At 47.0% G+C, this 21955-nt stretch overlaps 1 protein-coding gene across 1 annotated transcript in view; it reads right to left on the reverse strand.

Annotated features, from left to right (window-relative positions):
• The window catches only part of MAST1 (microtubule associated serine/threonine kinase 1), a 66770-nt gene extending 56544 nt beyond the window's left edge, over window positions 1-10226 (reverse strand). The window contains exon 1 of the mRNA XM_088473912.1: window positions 10167-10226. Within this exon, the coding sequence (XP_088330038.1) occupies window positions 10167-10205 (39 nt within the window). The 5' untranslated portion in view covers window positions 10206-10226. The remainder of the gene's footprint in view (window positions 1-10166) is intronic.
• Between the last annotated feature and the right edge of the window lie 11729 nt (window positions 10227-21955).

Below are 21955 nucleotides of genomic sequence, written 5' to 3' on the forward strand. Positions count from 1 at the left end.
AGTGCACGCAGGCATATACTGTAGTGTGTAGGGCACGCAGGCATATACTGTAGTGTGTAGGGCACGCAGGCATATACTGTAGTGTGTAGTGCATGCAGGCATATACTGTAGTGTGTAGGGCACGCAGGCATATACTGTAGTGTGTAGGGCACGCAGGCATATACTGGAGTGTGTAGGGCACGCAGGCATATACTGGAGTGTGTAGGGCACGCAGGCATATACTGTAGTGTGTAGTGCACGCAGGCATATACTGTAGTGTGTAGTGCACGCAGGCATATACTGTAGTGTGTAGGGCACGCAGGCATATACTGTAGTGTGTAGGGCACGCAGGCATATACTGTAGTGTGTAGGGCACGCAGGCAGCTTTGCAATTGTGATCCTTGCAATAATGCAAATGCAGTAGCAGGTGTATGACACACCCTGCTGCATTTGCGATCCCAGCACTGCGATGGAGGTCCCAGGCTGGCATCATCATCGCGACCATCGGTGGTCGATGGTCGTGATGGTGGATGGCAGAGCCATAACTAGACTTTTTGGTGCCCTGTGCCAGGAAGAGTATTGGCGACCCCCCTCATTATTCAAAGGGACATAATGCACCCAAAAAAGGGCCATGGCCTCATGGGGAAGGGCCAGGGAAGAGATAGGAGAGGCCAGGAGATGCTGGGGATGAAATAAGAGGAAGCTACAAGCAAGAATGATAATAAACAGAAATTTGACAGGTCCGAACAGCGCCCCATGACCTGTGGTGCCCTGTGCGATGGCACCGGCCACACTACCCTGGCTGTTGCCCTGGTGGATGGCGCCCGGGCAGCCGACCAGCTGAGTAAGCCTCAGCTTACATAGGCTGGCCGGCTTGCGAGCCCAGCACACTGCGTACATAAATGCAGTCCCTGGGCTGGCTACTCACGGAAAACAGGGCGGACACGAATCAGGCCCTCAGTCCTGGTTATGCTGCAAAATGTTGCAAGATAGAAAAGTTATCTGTAGTGATACCAATAGAAATTGTTCTGCTCTGGAGGGAGTTAAACCCCTCTGGTCATTCAGTGGTTAAAGCGGGTGGTCCATAGGCAAACGCAGGGGGGGGTCCGGTTGCCTGGAAACCCCCCTCCCCCCAGTCCACACCATGACCACAATAGAAATAGTAATATAATAGAATGTTACTAGTGCTGCATGTTCTTTTCAGTATCATAAATTAAATAATTAGCACCACGTGTGGATCTTTTAACGTGTCATTCAGTAATATACACACCTGTGCATCAACTAGGAGATCTGGAAAACATGCACTGTTAGGGGTGCACAGCTACAGAACATTAATAGGGTTAATTATTAATACACTATCCACTTCATAACGAGATCAATCTGTACATATATGCAGGGCCGTAGCTAGGGTAGTGCGGCCCGTGCTATCGCACAGGGCACCACAGGTCAGGGGGCGCTGTTTGGGCTTGTCACATTTCTGTTTATTATCATTCTTGCTTGTAGCTTCCTCTTATTTCATCCCCAGCATCTGCTGGCCTCCCCTATCTCTTTCCTGGCCCTTCCCCATGAGGTCATGGCCCTATTTTGGGTGCATTACGTCCCTTTGAAAAATGAGGGGGGCGCCAATGCTTTTTCTGGCACAGGGCACCAAAAAGTCTAGTTACGGCTCTGCATATATGTCCAGGACAGTGCTAGGTCCTTCTGCTGCACCCCCAGATTCCCGGACTTGCTCCCATGCTCTGGAATGGTGCCCACATCTGATATAAAAACATTCAGCTCAGGCAGGATGGCCCTACTGACACATCTAATGGCTTATTGTGATCGCTGGTCCTGTATATGCTGGAATTATGCCACACAATGGGGTAGATGTATGAAGCCCAGAAACGGTATCAGCGCACGTTATGTGCGCTGATACCGCTTCTCCCCGATGTATGATCAGGGTCTGGGCAGTAAATGACAGGGGTGCTATGCGCCCCTGTCATTATCGGCGCTGCTATCTACAAGATAGCAGCGCTGATAGCCTGGGCTATGTACGAACGGTCAGATCGTCTGACCCTTCGGCCGGCTGTAGCTGTCGTTATCGACAGCTACAGCCTGGCGCTAGCCTATCCCCACAGCAGGGACAGCGCTGTCCCTGCTGCGGCGGCTGCCGGCTCCAGGGCTCCACGCGGGGATCTCGCGATACTTGCGAGATCCCGCGCATGCTCAGTGGAGCCGGCCGGGACAGAGACACAGCGCATCAGCACTAGGCTGATGCGCTGCTGTCTCTAGCGGGTAGCGCCGGAGGGGGGAGTTAACGCTCCCCCTCTCCGGCCGATGAGATGTTTATACATCTCATCGGTAGTGCTTCCTGCTTCGCCTCGGTAAAGAGGCGAAGCGGGAAGCGTTATAGCGGCACGTTAAGTGCCGCTATAATACATCTACCCCAATATACTTTGTATGACGCATATTAATTAAAGCTCGTTCATGGACTGGCCACACTCTTTCTAAAATCAAGCATTTGGAAACCCCCCTTTAGAAATCCTGCGTTTGCCACTGATACGGGTAGATGTGAGCCTACGCTTTCCATTGCTATATGTTCATCATGTATATGCTATATAGCGTCTCTGTGCTAGGCAGGCTTTCCGGACCCTCCAGAGCTGTCACAGGTACTGACTGAGCAGTCCCATAGAAGCCCATTACATTGTACTGTGAGTTAATGACAGTGAACGCTGCAGGTAACATCTAAATCGGCACAACGCAAAACAAACACCTGTCGGAAGAAGGGGCGTGTGCAGGCGTGGAAGGCGGTCCTTATACACCAGTAGTGGCCTCCTCATTTCTAAATCAGATTGTGCTACTTCCCGGAGCCCCACTCAGTCCTGTGGGAAGGAGGTCTGGGATGCATTCTGATTCCTAGCACGTGCCGGCCTCTCCGTACACATGCGTGAACGCCAAGACTTGCGCAGAGTAAAATCCAGCAGTGCACACATTCATCGCTACTAAGCGAAAGTGACAGTGTTAATAGTCTGCAGGAAAAGCTGCTTTTCACAATTCGCGACGAGTCGGAGTGATAATTAATGGAGGGGGGTCTTTAGGCGCCCCCCCAAAAAAGTGCGTGACACCATGGCAAGGCCTCGCAGGAAATGCAATACCCACAAGTCACGCCCCCTGTTTGCCCCATGCACAGGGCATGCCCAGTGTTCCGGGACTGAAAGTCGCCAGTCTCTCTCCCCAGTGAACAGACGCCGCACAGAAGCACACGCAATCTATTCACCGCTTGCTCTGCTAAGCAGAACAGTGAGTGAGAGGGGGCCTCCCAACTTGTCCCCCCACAGTGGGACATTGCGGCCCTGTGGGTGGGACGGCAGGACAGTGCTCGAAATGCAGGACTGTCCCGCCAACATCCGGACGGTTGGGAGGAATGCAATGTTGAATATGTCCCTAAAAAATAACCAAGCTCCCGTATTTATTAATGTCATTATATCTGATATGACTACAAGAAAAAAAAAAGAACTGAAAAGTGGGGACTTGCCGTCATTTTTATACCTTACCACTAACTGTTCTGCATGTCTATCCTCCTGTATAATACTGTACTTACTTTTCAGTTACAATAAACCTGGGGTGGACTTATAGGAGGAGTTATCTTTCTATTACAATTAACCCAGTTAATTAAACAAATGTAAATGTGTTTTTGATGGCCGATATTTCATTCAGCATTAGGCCACCTGTGGCTCGCCATTTACTGCGGTACTGCATGCCCCGACATATTTTCATGCTGGGATTTGTAGTTCCCCCACAGCTGAAGACCCTTAGGTGTCATCAGTGGGGAAGTTGGTCCTGTGTGTAATGAGTCCTATTGGCAGGTAACTCAGGCTTTGCTTAGCATCTAATAAAACGCTGCCATTATTCCAACCTATGCATAATGCCATTGATCTCCTGCTGCAGTAATACACTTCATTCTCCATGGTTATTATAACGCAGAAATCACTCCACAAACCCAGCTGTGGGATATCAATGACCAGAATGCACATACATAAACATTGGACCAGAGAGATGCATAATACATATATATATAATATATAATATAGCTCAGAAACATGGCTGCAAATACAGAAAGGAAGTGCAGCCCTCCCAGCATGCTTAGCAAATCATGAGTCAACTCACAACTCAGAACTAAAAGACCCAGAATGCACAGCAGCACCAGCAGGCTGGGACCTGTCTCTGGGTTACATAGTGTGCTGTAGTCGTTTCCTAGCAACAGATACAGGATAAAGGGAGAGTCTGCATATAAGGAAATTATACAAATACTGGTGTGTGTGTGTGTGTATATCATATCTATGTTATACTAACAGATACATTACCAGACAGGAAGTACATCAAGTATTTATAGGAGGGGTGCATACAGGGAAATTCACTTATAGGAGGAGATAAAGGGAGAGATTATATTGAGTAATAGGATTAGATATAGGGAGAGGTTATATGGAGTAATAGGAGGAGATATAGGGAGAGGTTATATGGAGTAATAGGAGGAGATATAGGGAGAGGTTATATGGAGTAATAGGAGGAGATGTAGAGAGAGGTTATATGGAGTAATAGGAGGAGTTATAGGGAGAGGTTATATGGAGTAATAGGAGGAGTTATAGGGAGAGGTTATATGGAGTAATAGGAGGAGGTATAGGGAGAGGTTATATGGAGTAATAGGAGGAGATGTAGGGAGAGGATATATGGAGTAATAGGAGGAGATATAGGGAGAGGTTATATGGAGTAATAGGAGGAGTTATAGGGAGAGGTTATATGGAGTAATAGGAGGAGTTATAGGGATATGTAATATGGAGTAATAGGAGGAGATATAGGGAGAGGTTATATGGAGTAATAGGAGGAGATGTAGGGAGAGGATATATGGAGTAATAGGAGGAGATATAGGGAGAGGTTATATGGAGTAATAGGAGGAGTTATAGGGAGAGGTTATATGGAGTAATAGGAGGAGTTATAGGGAGAGGTTATATGGAGTAATAGGAGGAGTTATAGGGAGAGGTTATATGGAGTAATAGGAGGAGTTATAGGGAGAGGTTATATGGAGTAATAGGAGGAGATATAGGGAGAGGCTATATGCAGTAATAGGAGGAGATATAGGGAGAGGCTATATGGAGTAATAGGAGATATAGGAAGAGGATATATGGAGTAATAGGAGGAGATATAGGGAGAGGTTATATGGAGTAATAGGAGGAGATATAGGGAGAGGTTATATGGAGTAATAGGAGGAGATATAGGGAGAGGTTATATGTAGTAATAGGAGGAGATATAGGGAGAGGATATATGGAGTAATAGGAGGAGATATAGGGAGAGGTTATATGGAGTAATAGGAGGAGCTATAGGGAGAGGATATATGGAGTAATAGGAGGAGATATAGGGAGAGGTTATATGGAGTAATAGGAGGAGCTATAGGGAGAGGTTATATGGAGTAATAGGAGGAGATATAGGGAGAGGTTATATGGAGTAATAGGAGGAGCTATAGGGAGAGGTTATATGGAGTAATAGGAGGAGATATAGGGAGAGGTTATATGGAGTAATAGGAGATATAGGGAGAGGTTATATGGAGTAATAGGAGGAGTTACGGGGAGAGGTTATATGGAGTAATAGGAGGAGATATAGGGATATGGAGTAATAGGAGGAGATATAGAGAGAGGTTATATGGAGTAATAGGAGGAGATATAGAGAGAGGTTATATGGAGTAATAGGAGGAGTTATGGGGCCATGTTATATGGAGTAATAGGAGGAGATATAGGGAGAGGTTATATGGTGTAATAGGAGGAGCTATAGGGAGAGGTTATATGGAGTAATAGGAGGAGTTATAGGGAGAGGTTATATGGAGTAATAGGAGGAGATATAGGGAGAGGATATATGTAGTAATAGGAGGAGATTTAGGGAGAGGTTATAGGGAGTAAAAGGAGGAGATATAGGGAGAGGTTATATGGAGTAATAGGAGGAGATATAGGGAGAGGTTATATGGAGTAATAGGAGATATAGGGAGAGGTTATATGGAGTAATAGGAGGAGTTACGGGGAGAGGTTATATGGAGTAATAGGAGGAGATATAGGGATATGGAGTAATAGGAGGAGATATAGAGAGAGGTTATATGGAGTAATAGGAGGAGATATAGAGAGAGGTTATATGGAGTAATAGGAGGAGTTATGGGGCCATGTTATATGGAGTAATAGGAGGAGATATAGGGAGAGGTTATATGGTGTAATAGGAGGAGATATAGGGAGAGGTTATATGGAGTAATAGGAGGAGCTATAGGGAGAGGTTATATGGAGTAATAGGAGGAGATATAGGGAGAGGTTATATGGAGTGATAGGAGATATAGGGAGAGGTTATATGGAGTAATAGGAGGAGTTACGGGGAGAGGTTATATGGAGTAATAGGAGGAGATATAGGGATATGGAGTAATAGGAGGAGATATAGAGAGAGGTTATATGGAGTAATAGGAGGAGATATAGGGAGAGGATATATGTAGTAATAGGAGGAGATTTAGGGAGAGGTTATAGGGAGTAAAAGGAGGAGATATAGGGAGAGGTTATATGGAGTGATAGGAGATATATGAAGAGGATATATGGAGTAATAGGAAGAGATATACAGTGCATCCAGAAAGTATTCACAGCGCTTCACTTTTTCCACATTTTGTTATGTTACAGCCTTATTCCAAAATGGATTAAATTCATTTTTGTCCTCAAAATTCTACACATAATACCCCATAATGACAATGTGTTTTTGAGATTTTTGCAAATTTAATTAAAAAAAAAAAGCTAAGAAATCACATGTACATAAGTATTTATAACCTTTGCTCAATACTTTGTTGCACCTTTGGCAGCAATTACAGCCTCAAGTCTTTTTGAATATGATGCCACAAACATGGCACACCTATCTTTGGTCAGTTTCGCCCATTCCTCTTTGCAGCACCTCTCAAGCTCCATCAGGTTGGATGGGAAGCGTCGGTGCACAGCCATTTTCAGATCTTTCCAGAGATGTTCAATTGGATTCAAGTCTGGGCTCTGGCTGGGCTACTCAAGGACATTCACAGAGTTGTCCTGAAGCCACTCCTTTGATATCTTGGCTGGGTGCTTAGGGTCGTTGTCCTGCTGAAAGATGAACCGTCGCCCCAGTCTGAGTTCAAAAGCACTCTGGAGCAAGTTTTCATCCAGGATGTCTCTGAACATTGCTGCATTCATCTTTCCCTCTATCCTGAATAGTCTCCCAGTTCCTGCCGCTGAAAAACATCCCCACACCATGATGCTGCCACCACCATGCTTCACTGTAGGGATGGTATTGGCCTGGTGCATTTTGGCAAACTCCAGATGGGCTGCCATGTGCTTTTTACTAAGGAGTGGCTTCCGTCTGGCCACTCTACCATACAGGCCTGATTGGTGGATTGCTGCAGAGATGGTTGTCCTTCTAGAAGGTTCTTCTCTCTCCACAGAGGAATGCTGTAGCTCTGACAGAGTGACCATCGGGTTCTTGGCCACCTCCCTGACCCTGAGAGTTGGCCGGCTGTCTAAACTGAGCGATCGGGGTAGAGGGGCCCCTTCTACCCCGATCGCTCAGTTTAGACGGCCGGCCAACTCTAGGAAGAGTCCTGATGGTTCCGAACTTCTTCCATTTACGGATGATGGAGGCCACTGTGCTCATTGGGACCTTCAAAGCAGCAGATATTTTTCTGTACCCTTCTCCAGATTTGTGCCTCGAGACAATCCTGTCTCGGAGGTCTACAAACAATTCCTTAGACTTCATGCTTGGTTTGTGTTCTGACATGCACTGTCAAGTGTGGGACCTTATATAGACAGGTGTATGCCTTTCAAAATCAAGTCCAATCAACGGAATTTACTACAGGTGGACTCCAATTAAGCTGGAACATCTCAAGGATGATCAGTGGAAACAGGATGCACCTGAGCTCAATTTTGAGCTTCACGGCAAAGGCTGTGAATACTTATGTTCATGATTTCATAGGTTTTTTTTTTTATTAAATTTACAAAAATCTCAATAAAACTTCTTACACGTTGTCATTATGAGGTATTGTGTGTATAATTTTTGAGAACAAAAATTCATTTATTCCATTTTGGAATAAGGCTGTAACATAACAAAATGTGGAAAAAGTAAAGCACTGTGAATACTTTCCAGATGCACTGTAGAGTGGAGAGAGGTTATATGGAGTAATAGGAGGAGATATAGTAAGAGAATATATGGAGTAATAGGAGGAGATATAGGGAGAGCTTATATGGAGTAATAGGAGTTATAGGGAGAAATTATATGGAGTAACAGGATGAAATATAGGGAGAGGTTATATGCAGTAATATGAGGAGATATAGGGAGAAGTTATATGGAGTAATACGAGGAGATATAGGGAGAGGTTATATGGAGTAATAGGATGAGATATAGGGATAGGTTATATGGAGTAATAGGGGGAGAATATATGGTGTAATAGGAGTTATAGGGAGAGATTATATGGAGTAACAGGATGAAATATAGTGAGAGGTTATATGCAGTAATAGGAGGAGATAAAGGGAGATGTTATATGGAGTAATAGGAGGAGATATAGGGGGAGGTTATATGGAGTAATAGGAGATACAGGGAAAAGGTTATATGGAGTAATAGGAGGAGATATAGGGAAAAGGTTATATGGAAGAATAGGGGGAGACATAGGGAGAGGTTATATGGAGTGATAGAAGATATAGGAAGAGGATATATGGAGTAATAGGAGGAGATATAGGAATAGGTTATATGGAGTAATAAGAGGAGATATATGGAGAGGTTATATGGAGTACAAGGAGGAGTTGTTATAGGGAGAGGTTATATGGAGTAATAGGAGGAGATATAGGGAGAGGTGATATGGAGTAATAGGAGGAGATATAGGGAGAGGTTATATGGAGTAATAGGAGGAGTTATAGGGAGAGGTTATATGGAGTAATAGGAGGAGATATAGGAAGAGGATATATGGAGTTATAGGGAGAGGTTATATGGAGTAATAGTAGGAGATATAGGGAGAGGATATATGGAGTAATAGGAGGAGATATAGGGAGAGAATATATGGAGTAATAGGAGGAGTTATAGGGAGAGGTTATATGGAGTAATAGGAGGAGTAATAGGGAGAGGTTATATGGAGTAATAGGAGGAGATATAGGGAGAGGTTATATGGAGTAATAGGAGGAGATATAGAGAGAAGTTATATGGAGTAATAGTAGGAGATATAGGGAGAGGTTATATGGAGTAATAGGAGGCGATATAGGGAGAGGGTATATGGAGTAATAGGAGGAGATATAGGGAGAGGTTATATGGAGTAATAGGAGGATATATAGGGAGAAGTTATATGGAGTAATAGGAGGATATATAGGGAGAGGTTATATGGAGTAACCGGAGAAGATTGAGGGAGAGGTTATATGGAGTAATAGGATGAGATATAGGGAGTAAGAGGAGTAGATATAGGGAGAGGTTATATGGAGTAATAGGAGGAGATATAGGAAGAGGTTATATTGTGTAATAGGAGAAGATATAGGGAGAGGTTATACGGAGTAATAGGAGGATATACAGGGAGAGGTTACATGGAGTAATAGGAGGAGATATAGGGAGAGGGTATATGGAGTCATAGGAGGAGATATAGTGAGAGGTTATATGGAGTAATAGGAGGCGATATTGGGAGAGGATATATGGAGTAATAGGAGATATAGGGAGAGGTTATATGGAATAATAGGAGGCAATATAGGGAGAGGGTATATGGAGTAATAGGAGGAGATATAGGGAGAGGTTATATGGAGTAATAGGAGGATATATAGGGAGAAGTTATATGGAGTAATAGGAAGATATATAGGGAGAGGTTATATGGAGTAATAGGAGGAGATATAGAAAGAGGGTATATGGAGTAATAGGAGGAGTTATGAAGTGGCAGAGGCTATGAGGGTATATAACATGGGCATGTAATGTAAACATGTTATTGTGCTCATGTTATTTTATCTATAGGTAGAAGCAGTGACAGGAGGGGTGAGAGAGGAAGGGGAGGCAGGAGGAGGGAGGGTGAGGGCAGTATTATACAGTGGCAGTGTAGACATGCCATGAGAGAGAGATGATGGAGCATTACAGAAAAATCCACCGAGACTGGATGAAGAAAGGGGCAGTGAAAATCAGTGAAAGAAGAGACTGTGGGGCAAGCACTGTACCTGCAGCCGTCTACGTCTGATGATGGCAGAATCATCCATGGCATATGGAGAGTGCGGAACAGAGAGAATGAGACAGGGAGGGGGAGAGAGATACAGGCAGGGAAGGAGAGAGAGGGAGGAGAAGAGAGGGAGGGGAGGGTGGCTGGCAGACAGCTCTACTTTAATACATCAACACAAAGGCTTCGCTACCTTTACTGGCACAGAGGGAGGGGAGAGGACACTCACTGACCAAACCCACAGGGCAATTAGAGAAATATAGTGCAGGTAAACACATCCAGGAGGTAGAGGGAGTTCGGTAATAAGGAGAATATTGAGCAGTGGGAGATATGTTGGATGGGCAGGGAGAGGGGGGAGAATAGGTAGAGGCTGAGGAAGGTTCTGTATATCAGTGGGGAGCTGGGTCCGGTTCTGGATGACAGAACAGGGTGTGAGTATCTGACGGACAGAAAGCATACAGAGTTATCTAGGTATAGGAAATAAATATATTATTATATTAGACAGCTGTATTCTCTCAGCATGAATACACCTTCTCTATCTCCTGCGCGACAGCTCTCTCTTCTGTCCCCACGCCCTGCTGTCTACAGGCCTCTGGACATATGTTAAGTGGCTGCAGCAGTATGCTTTATGTAGGGTGATGGGGTCAGCAGTGCACTCAACAGAGACAAGAGGGACCCCTGGGATAACGGAACATTGTCTTGCTGAGCTTACACTGTAACATAGAGTGACTTCATATAATACAAGCAGTTAATGAACCAGTGAGAGGAGATTCCTATGCTGCAAAGGTAACACTCTACTGAACAATAGACTATAGTACTATGGGCCTCATTCAGAGGCGGTCGGAGGATGCAAGCGGTCGCTCAGAAACTGGGCGGCCACTTGCATCCTGACCGACCGCCTCTGTTGCGGTCGTTAGGCTGTGGGCCCAATGACCGCTCCGGTGATGGTCGCGATGGTCAGAGACCATTGCGACCATCAGGGCTTACGACGAGACCCTAGGGTAGGGTCTCCCTTGTCGTAAGACCCGGAGAGCTTCTAGCTCTGTCTGAGCCGGAAGCTCTCCACTGACATCACTAGTGATGTCAGTGGGGCCGCCCCCAAACGGTAGGCCATGGGAACGCCTCCGTTTGGGCTGCCACCCCCCCCGGCCCGCCTTACAAACGGGGCGAGCTGTCAATCAACATCGACAGCTCGCCCCCTTTGGATCGAGACCCGCTACGACCAGCGCTGTCCGTCATAGCGGGTCTCACGCATGTGCACGACGGCGCCATCGTGCGCATGCTCTGTGGGGCGCCATCGACCCGGTCCGAGCGCATCGGCGCTAACGACCGGGTCTGAATGACCCCCTATATGTGCAGATAATGTACCAGTGAGAAATGAACCATGTCTTTCAGAGCTCACACTCTAATGAACAGTAGACTGATGAGAATGCACTGACAGAAAATAGCTTGCTCTCTAATACATTATATTTTATTATTATTATTATTATTATTATTATTATTATTTGTTAGTATAATACATGCAGATGATGGAGCACTGAAAGGAGAGCCCTGTCCTGCAGAGCTTACACTCTAACATGTAAATGACCTGAATATAATACATGCTAATGATGAACTCTAAACAGCAGAGAACTTTTCCTCCACAGGGGTTGTACCCTAATACACTAAGCAGTGATAAGCCCTAAAATAGAATGGAAGATAGACATACTGTATGTTCCACTTGTGGAATGTTGGAGGTACGAACGACATTTGCGTGACTTTGCACGTTTTTATTTTGCCATGACAAATAGCAAAATGTGAACAGCAAATAATACACTCCCTGAGGGCGCTGCCAACTAATCAGTGCCACTTTGATTATCTTGAACGTCTTAAAAACACTTTTCATGCAAACGTTTACCACAAAATTCCTGCCATTCTTTTGTGTTTGTCTGGTAAATCCAGCAACTACCTTGAGCGTAGATGACATGTAATGGCCACTGGACCGTCTGGAAATGTCCACGCTTACTGGGGCAGTGGGACTGACTCTTCGTTTTCGCAAAACATTGTGTCCAACTTTTATGGCGACAGTGTCAGCTTCACAAACCAAAATCGTATTGGCTCCGCGCTTCCTTAGAGCCTATTGCAACATGACAATGCAACCTCCAAGCAGAAATGACATGAAACTAGATAAAATGAACAAATTCCAAAACAGAAGAAAAACCATTGAGTACTCGGAACCCGCCCAAATTCCCCATGTGGGACTTTGGCATTTAAAGATACGTGGGTGGAACACATTGGGCCTGATTCACTACGGATTGTAATTCTGATTATATGCACGCACCGCAGTTGCTAATATCAGCGGTGATATGTAAATGTTTGCATTGGCATTGCGATCACAGCCTGACATAAGGACGCCCACTTCCCCTTACATCCATATACTAGGGCAACATAGCGAAACAATCGGTAACATCCGACCCATATGCACACTGCCACAAGCCATGACCTTACTCAGAAATTGCTACCAGCCACGCACGCTATCAGTGCTATGGCTGCTTATGACCACGCAGTGGATAATCTATACACGCCCCTGCAACGGCGTTGAAACACACTGGCACGCCTGCGTTCGCCCGACCACCCACAAACGGCCCTTCCTGTCAGTCACTCTGCTCTGGGTCTGTGTAGCCTCTGCAAACGCAGTTCCCATCTCAATTGCTAGTTCACGCATGCGCACTGCGATGCATGTGCAGAACGCAACAATCGACCGATTGCGTGCGTATTAGCAACTGCGTTCCTTGCGGAATCAGGCCCTAAGTACAATAAAACAATATTTTATACCATACAAATGTGTGGCAAACCCTACACTGTATAACTATCACAGACGTGGGACACTAAATGTGAATAAAAAAAATAAATGATAAAGAAAAAATATACAAAACTTTAATGGCGGGTACATGCTTATGGGTGGTCCGACAGCCTGGTAAAGCATACCAAAACTGCGTGGCGCTCTCCCGCTAGCCCAGAAATGTGGGCAATTCCCCCCAACAGGCTGCTACCTGCCCGCAAATTCTACACCCCCCGCCGGCATCCACTTTCTCCCAGCAGCCACCCACTTCTAATACAATACACCGGGATATACTATATTTCGAAAAGACAGGATGGGAAAGATTGGAGGAGGGGTAGCAATGTAATATGAAAAACAACATAAAAACTACTTCAATACAAAATATTGCAGAAAAAACTGAGGCCCTTTGGATGACTATAGAAACAGGGGAGAAGGACATTATTCACACTGGGGTGATTTACAGACCACCAGGCCAGGGGGAGAAACTTTTTGCAAGATAGCACTAAAATGACTTTAAAAGGAGAGGTAATAATCATGGGAGATTTTAATCTACCAGACGTAAATTGGGAGGGCTCTTTTGGAAGTTCCACTAGAAGTGAGGACTTCCTAAATACCTTGCAGGCAGCATCCCTCAAGCAACTGGTGAGGGAACCCACTTGCAAAGATGCTATACTAGACATCATACTCACAAATGGTAATAGGATATCAGATGTAAGTGTTGCAGAGAACCTAGGATCCAGTGACCATCAAGCAATATGGTTTAGTACAGGGATGGGGAACCTCAGGCCTGGGACCGTATAAGGCCCTCGGAATCATTTGGTCTGAGCTTCTGAATTTTTTTCTGCTAGCCTCATCTGGCTAGTAGGGTGCCTAGAACGGCACACTGCAGCCAGAATCTATGGAGCAGTGCCACCTGGAGCGTCCTTAGGACGCCTCAGACAGTCACACCGCTGCCCTTACAGCTCCAAGGAGCATCCTCAGGAAGCTCCGGGCATTGCAGTAATCACCAGCAATTGTTGCCCCGCCCCTATGTGACATCACACGGAGGGGGAGTGGCCTGCACAAAGCCCGCGAATAGTGTTATATATATCAAAATGGTCCTCAGCAGAAAAAAGGTTTCCACCCCTGGTTTAGTATAAAGACAGACTTCGACTCATGCCACACAAAAACAAAGGTGTTAGATTTTAGGAAGGCTGATTTTGCAGAGATGGGGAGATGTGTAAGCAATTCATTGGCAGATTGGAGGAACTTGGAAGGAGTGCAGGAGAGGTGGGAAAAATTAAAAAGTGCAATACTGAAAGCAACAGATCTTTGTATCAAAAGGGTTAGGAAAGGCACATGGAAAAGGAAGCCAGTTCACAAAAGAGGTATCAACCAGTGTGATAGCAAAAAAGAGGGCATTTAGGAAATATAAGCAGAATCAGAATAAGGAAGACAAAGAGGTGTATCTTATCAGTAGGAAGGAGACCAAGAAGATGATCAGATGTGCAAGGGCACAGGCTGAAGAGTAAATGGCCCAGCCAGTAAGTAAAGGGGCCCAAACTTTTTTTAAGTATATAAATGAAAGAAGAAAATCAAATGGTGGAATAATAAGAATGAAGACAGACAGGGGTGGCAACAAAAATCATGGGGCCCGGTATACCCATTTTCTAGGGGCCCCCCATCCTCGGGTCCCTGGCAGATACAGGCCAGTTTTCACACTATAATGACCCATAAATGTCCCCCTCCTCAAACAATTATGTCTCATAACTCCCCCCACCACAATTATAATTATGTCCCATAACTGCTCCTCCCCCCACAATTATAATTCTATCCCACAATTATCCCCTCCTGACACAATTATGTCCATAACTGTCCCCTCCAACAATTCTAATTATGTCCCATAAGTGCCCCCTCCTCCATTAATTATGTCTGTAATTTGCCCCCTCCTCAAACAAATGTCCCATAATTGCTCCCCTTCCTCATGCAACTATAACCACGATGTCCCTTACCTCTCCCCCTACCTACCTCCCTGCAAAAAGAATCCATTTAATTCAGACCTCAGATCTATGGGGGGTGGCCATCTCCTCCTGCTGTGCTGTGCTGTCCCCTCCGGCTCTTCCTCTCCCAGTGCATTTGCAGTTTCCTTTAATTGGTGGATAGCTGCAGCCATCCACCAATCAGTGCTTAGATACTTCCAGAACAGTGATTGGTGGATGACCAGTGCTTAGATACTTCCAGAACAGTGATTGGTGGATGACCAGGAAGCAGTTACACTCCAGGGCCCCCTATGACCCCTGGGCCCCCCCTGTCGCCGGGCCTGTCCTCACTGTATATCTTACAGTTCACCTCCCAGTTTACTGCCACCTCCTAGACTGTAAGCTCTCAATGGCAAGACCCTCCTCATTCTCGACTCTCACCATGCACTCTCCACATCTCCAGTGCATCCCCACTCGCAGTTATAAGTTCTGATCCATCCTGCCTGCCCATAAGGGCACCGGGCCACTGGCTGCTATTGTTATTATCTGTCACTCACTATGTTGTACAGACATCTCACTGATATTTCTCTTTCATCCACTCGGGGACACTGGAGGTGCTTACGCTGGGGTATAGAGGCGTGGATAACTGGAGCTGGCACTTTAAATAATTTAGAAGTGTGAAGCTCCTCCCCCTCTATGCCCCATCAGCCCTCAGTTTAGAAAATGTTCCCTAGGAGCTGGTCACAATCTGCTATGATCCAGCAACACATTTATTTAAAAAAAAAAAAATTCTAGTTTTATTATTTTATTACATCTTTTACACTTAGGTACCCTTCGCCACCTCTCTAAAGGTGGGGTCCGGGCACCTGGCTCCCTGTCTTAATAGAAGCATGAAGGAGTGCACAGTGCTTACACTAAAAGCACTGACAGCTCCTTATCGCCACAGCAAGGAAGTGTGCTGCAGCTGAGAAGGTCCTCCGGGGGGAGTGCAGTGAGTATGGCTGACATTCTCACTAATCCCCGCATCAACCCCCCCCCAGACGCCAGCCATACAGCAGTGTGTGCACAGCGCTGCGTCACATTTCTTTCAGCCCTGGCGGCTAAGAGTGCAGGAGCCTCTGCGGGGCAATAGTATCCTCCGTTAGACGGGGAGCAGCAATTTGGGTCGTGATGATGGTGGGGGGCGGAGCCTAGCAGCATGGGGTTTCTCTCTCTCTCCCTGCACACTGTGTACGTGGCAAGTGAGCTGTTACACAGCGTGTTGCCGTTTTTTTTTTGCTGAATTGCCTGCATTCTCTTCCTACACATAGGCAGAGTGCAGCTGCACAGAAGGCTGACCTGACTACATCCCTGGTACAGAGGCTGTGAGTAATTCACTGGGGTGTAAGTGCAGGGAATCTGATCTGTTGGAAGAGAGTGGGGTGTGTCTCCTCCTCTGTGTCCCAAACCAGCCTTCTGTTTCTTTACTCTGTTTATACTCTGTCCCTCTGTGTGTGGTGACTGTGTGTATCCATGTCAAACAAGTCTCTAGACACCTTGGTACAGGTTATGGGTACAGCGGTGTCTGCACCCTCCACTTCCTACCAAAGACCGACACAAAAGCGTACTCTAACCACGGTTCTCCAGTCAGAGGAGTCGGACGAAGAATTCCTCACTACGGAGGATACCGAAGAAGGGGAATTGGAGGAAGCTTTACAGGACGGTACCCCTCAGGAGTAAGAGTCCACCTCTCCCGTGGTGGAATCTCTAATTCTGGCAGTCAGAAAAACCCTTAATATACCTGAGGATATAATTCCTGCATCCCAGGAGTGTGAATTATTTCATGAACAACCTAAGAGTTTGGCGGTTTTTCCGTTCTCACAGAAACAGACGTATAAACGGTTCCAAATTCTGCGCCAGTTTTCGTCTAGCTATCCTTTTCCATCATCCATGATGGAGAAGTGGGAAACACCCCCTCCAGTAGATGCGTCTGTCTCCCATCTCTCTAAGAAAACAGCACTCCCAGTACCGGGAGCTACAGTACTAAAAGATCCTTCAGATCGTAAGTTGGAGACAACGCTAAGATCTATTTATACTGCAGCGGGTGCTCAACTTAGGCCCACCCTTGTTACCGCTTGGGTTAACAAGGCGGTGGTTTGCTGGGCTGACCAATTGATTACAGGTTTGGACTCAGGTACTTCCAGAGCAGAGTTAAGTCTACTAGCAGAACACATCCGTGAATCTGCAGTTTACATGGGAGAAGCTTCAAAAGATATCAGATTAGTGCTCGCATATCCGCTTCGGCGATTTCGGGCCGCAGAGCAATCTGGTTGCGCGCTTGGCAAGCTGATGCAGAATCCAAGCGTGCGTTGGAGGGTCTACCATTCACTGGCGACATGCTGTTCGGGCCGGAATTAGACAAATGGATATCCCAGGCCACAGGGGGTAAGTCTTCCTCCCGTCAACTGCTCGGCTCCCAGAAGATCTTATACTGGACCTTCGTTTCATTCCTTTCATGCGACACATTCCTTTCGTGGTAGAGCAAGAGGTGCACCCACGCAACCAAGAGGTGGCAGAGGTCGCCCACACACGGTTGCACGTAGACAGGAGCCTAAACCAGCTGAAAAACAGGTGGCATGACCGTCTTCCTTCCCACCTGGGACCACCTGCAGTGGGAGCCCGCCTGCAAAATTTCAGCAAGTTTGGAACCAGACTTCTACAGAACCATGGATCCGCAGACTAATTTCCCTGGGGTACCGAATAGACTTCAAAGTCCCCCCTCCACCTCGGTTCTCCACTACAAGTCTGCCAATACCTGCAGACAAAGCCAGGGTTCTACAGTAGGCTATCCAGTCTCTAGTAGTATCTTCTGTGCTAGTTCCAGTTCCGGAACATCAATGAGGTATGGGGTTTTACTCAAACCTGTTTGTAGTACCCAAACCGGATGGCTCGGTCAGGCCCATCTTAAACCTCAAGTCCTTGAACCTGTATCTCAAGATGTATAGTTTCAAAATGGAGTCTCTGCAGTCAGTCATTGCGAGCTTGAAACCAGGGGAGTTCCTATTATCCCTGGATATCAAGGATGCCTATCTCCATGTTCCCATTTGGGAACCACACCAGGCCTTTCTGCATTTTGCCATATTGAAAGATCATTATCAGTTTCGGGCATTGCTGTTCGGGTTATCCTCGGCTCCCCGCATCTTCACCAAACTCATGTCAGTCATGATTGCTCTCCTTCCGTCATCAGGAGTGTACATAGGCCCTGATTCAGAGCCGGACGCTCTGACAGAGCGCTCGCTCTGAATCAGGGCCGTCCTCCACCCACAGCTATAGCGAGCGGCCAGGAAGATGGTCGCGATGGTCAAGACCATCGCGACCATCGGGCTTGCGACGAGACCCTTGTGGTAGGGTCTCGTTGCCGCAAGCCCTGGAGTGCTTTTGGCTCTATCAGAGCCAAAAGCTTCCCACTGACATCACTTGTGATCACTTGTGATGTCAGTGGGGCCGGCCCCAGACGGTAGGCGTTCCCATGGGAACGCCTCCATCTGGGCAGCCACGCCCCCAGCACGCCCACCAAAGGGGGCGTGCTGTCACTCACCATCGACAGCACGCCCCCTTGGTAGCGAGACCCATAGCGACGGCTTGCCCGTCGCTATCCGGGTCTCGCGCATGTGCACGACGGAGCCGGGTCCGTCGTGTGCATGCACACTGGGCCAACATCGACCCGCTTGCGAGCGCTCACGAGCGGGTCTGAAATAGGCTCATAATCCCTTATTCGGATGACCTGTTACTCAAGGCTCCATCGGTATCTCTTCTATCATATTCATGCCTTACTGACATATCACACTCTAATCAAACACAGTTGGATAATCAACTTCAAGAAATCAAATCTCAATCCATCCCAGAAAGTCCTGTTTCTGGGCATGATCTTGAATATGGCATCACAGAGGATTTTTCTTCCAACAGAAAAAGCCCGGGATATCTGGTTGTTAGTTCAGCTGGTCCTCAGACCAAAGAAGGTGTCCCTGCTTCTTTGTCTGCGTCTCTTGGGAAAGATGGTAGCTGCTTTCGAGGCACTACAGTTTGGGTGGTTCCACTCCAGGGTGTTTCAGCTGGACCTGCTAGCACAGGGGTCAGGGTCTCATCTGCTTCTACATTGAGAGATCCATCTGAGCCTGGTTACCAGAGTGGCCCTTCTCTGGTGGACACATTCCAACAATCTTTTAGCGGGCCGAAGATTCGGAGTGTGGGATTGGATTATCGTAACAACGGAAGCCAGCCTTCGTGGATGGGGAGCAGTAGTCCTCGATTATCACTTTCAGGGTCGATGGTCCCCTCTAGAACAGAAGTAGCCCATAAATGTGTTGGAACTCAGGGCCTGATTCAGAGCCGGATGCTATTTGCGGATGGTCGTTCTGAAAAAGGGGCCGGATATTTAAATTAAGCGCTCGCTCTTTGCAGTCTGTTGATGCCTCTATGTCTGAACGAGCGAACAAAACATGTGCTCGCTATTTTGTAAAGACGCCCCCTGGCCGCTCGCATCATACGTCATCTCCGCTATTTATTAGATTAATCGAGTACATCGAAAGGCGTATGAACTGCTCGCTATTCTTGTGGTAGCATTTTCCTACCGCAATCATGCGAGCAGTTCAGACTAAAAGACAACCAAGTGACGTGGTCGATGACGCTGCTTTGTTAATTATGCACACCCTTAAAACGGCCGTTTTGACCGTTTGGCACGCCTGCGTTCGGATCTCCACTCCCCGTTTTCAAGCACCTTCCCCTGTTACCACCCACAAACGCCTCATTCTGTCAATCAAATTAGCAGGCATTTGCTATTTTGCGAGCACACGATTTCCGACCGCATTGACTGGTTGGCGCATGCGCATTACAACCCATACGCATGCGCAAATGTGCGAACATCGCTCGGAGCGAACGAGCGGCCGCTTACGAGCGGCTCTGAATCAGGCCCTCAGAGCGATTTACAATGCTCTGATAGAAGCAACAGAGTTTATAAGGGCTCGCCTGGTAAGAGTTCAGTTCGACAACAACCGCCAGGGAGGGACTCGGAGTCGCATGGCCATGCGAGAAGTAACTCAGATCCTCTTGTGGGCCGAGAACCAGTCAGTAATTTTGTCGGCAGTATTCATCCCGGGTGTGGACAACTGGGAAGCAGATTACCTAAGTCGCCAGGATATCTATCCCGGGGAATGGAGCTTCATCCAGACATGTTCAACGCACTGATATGTCGATGGGGATGTCCTCAGGTGGACCTCATGGCATCACGATTGAATCGCCAGCTCCCAATATACGTGTCAAGAACTCAAGATCCACAGGCAAAAGCAGTAGACGCTCTGACGAGACCGTGGATCTACGACTTCGTTTACCTTTTTCCTCCGATTCCACTTCTTCCTCGTCTTCTAAAAAGGATAAAACACGAGTCAGCCTCTGTCATTCTTGTGGCTCTGAACTGGCCTCGGAGAAGTTGGTTCTGGGACTTTCGGTCCCTATTGTCAGACGATCCATGGCCCCTTCCCCTGCGCCCGGATCTTCTACAGCAGGGTCCTTTTGTACACCCAGATTTAGCGCAACTGCGTTTAATGGGGTGGCTCTTGAAACGGATATCCTAAGACGCAGAGGCATCCCAGACTCTGATATTCCCACCATGCTACGTGCCAGGAAGCCAGTTTCGTCTGCGCATTATCATCGCATCTGGCGTTCTTATATCTCATGGTGTTCCAGTCGGGGTCTTCCATCTAGGACTTTTCGATTGTCCCGGTTTCTGCTTTTTCTTCAGATGGGTCTGGATTCTGGCCTTTGTCTTGGAACTTTAAAGGTGCAAGTTTCTGCCCTCTCCACTTTCTTTCAACGAAAATTGACCCTCATTCCTGAGGTGCAGACGTTTCTTCAGGGGGTCTTACCTCCGATAGCTGCCTGGGACTTAAATTTAGTGCTTCGGTTTCTTCAGTCGCCCATGTTTGAACCTTTGGAAGAGGTGGATCTTAAGTATCTGTCTTGGAAGACGGTCCTCCTCCTGGCTCTAGCTTCAGCTCATAGAGTTTCGGAATTAGGTGCTCTGTCCTATAAGCCACCTTACCTTGTGTTTCATGCTGATAGGGTGGAACTCCGGATGGTAGCCGCCTTCCTTCCCAAGGTTGTGTCGGCTTTCCATATCAATCAGCCTATTGTGGTACCGTCATTGGTGGAGGACTCTGGTGATTCTTCTACCTTGGATGTGGTTAGAGCTCTCCACATCTATGTTGCCAGGACAGCTTCCCTCCGTAAGTCTGAGTAGCTTTTTGTCCTCTGTGATGCTGTTCGGAGGGGTTGGCCAACATCTAAGCAGACTTTGGCACGTTGGATCCGGCTGACTATTCATCAGGCTTATGTTAGTGTCCTTCGTCCATTTCGGTTCATTCCACACGTTCTGTGGGTGCATCATGGGCGGCCGTTAGAGGAGCCTCCACGTCATAATTGTGCCGTAAGGTCACTTGGTCTTCAGTTCACACGTTTGTCAAGTTTACAAATTTGATACGTTTGCTGCTTCGGCATCCCGTTTTGGCAGCCTTGTTCTGCAGGTGCCGCAGAGCGCTCCCGCCTGGGGGGAAAACTTTGGGACGTCCCCAGCGTAAGCACCTCCAGTGTCCCCTAGTGGATGAAAGAGAAAATGGGATTTTGGTACCTACCGGTAAATCCTTTTCTCTGATTCCACAGGGGACACTGGACGCCCACCTCTGCGCTCTTAGCCTGCCTGTTCGGCTTGTTCCATATGTTGTATGATTTGGTTATTGTGTGTTTCTTCTCTCCTTTTTACTCTGCTTGCTCTCCATCTCATTTTTTAAACTGAGGGCTGATGGGGCACAGAGGGGGAGGAGCTTCACACTTCTAAATTATTTAAAGTGCCAGCTCCAGTTATCCACGCCTCTATACCCCAACGTAAGCACCTCCAGTGTCCCCTGTGGTATCAGAGAAAAGGATTTACTGGTAGCTACCAAAATCCAATTTTTTTCACCCTGTACTGTCTGTTTGAATATA

Source organism: Taudactylus pleione, unplaced genomic scaffold (genome assembly GCF_031769625.1).
Source record: "Taudactylus pleione unplaced genomic scaffold, aTauple2 ptg000145l, whole genome shotgun sequence".
Classification (NCBI taxonomy): domain Eukaryota; kingdom Metazoa; phylum Chordata; class Amphibia; order Anura; family Myobatrachidae; genus Taudactylus; species Taudactylus pleione.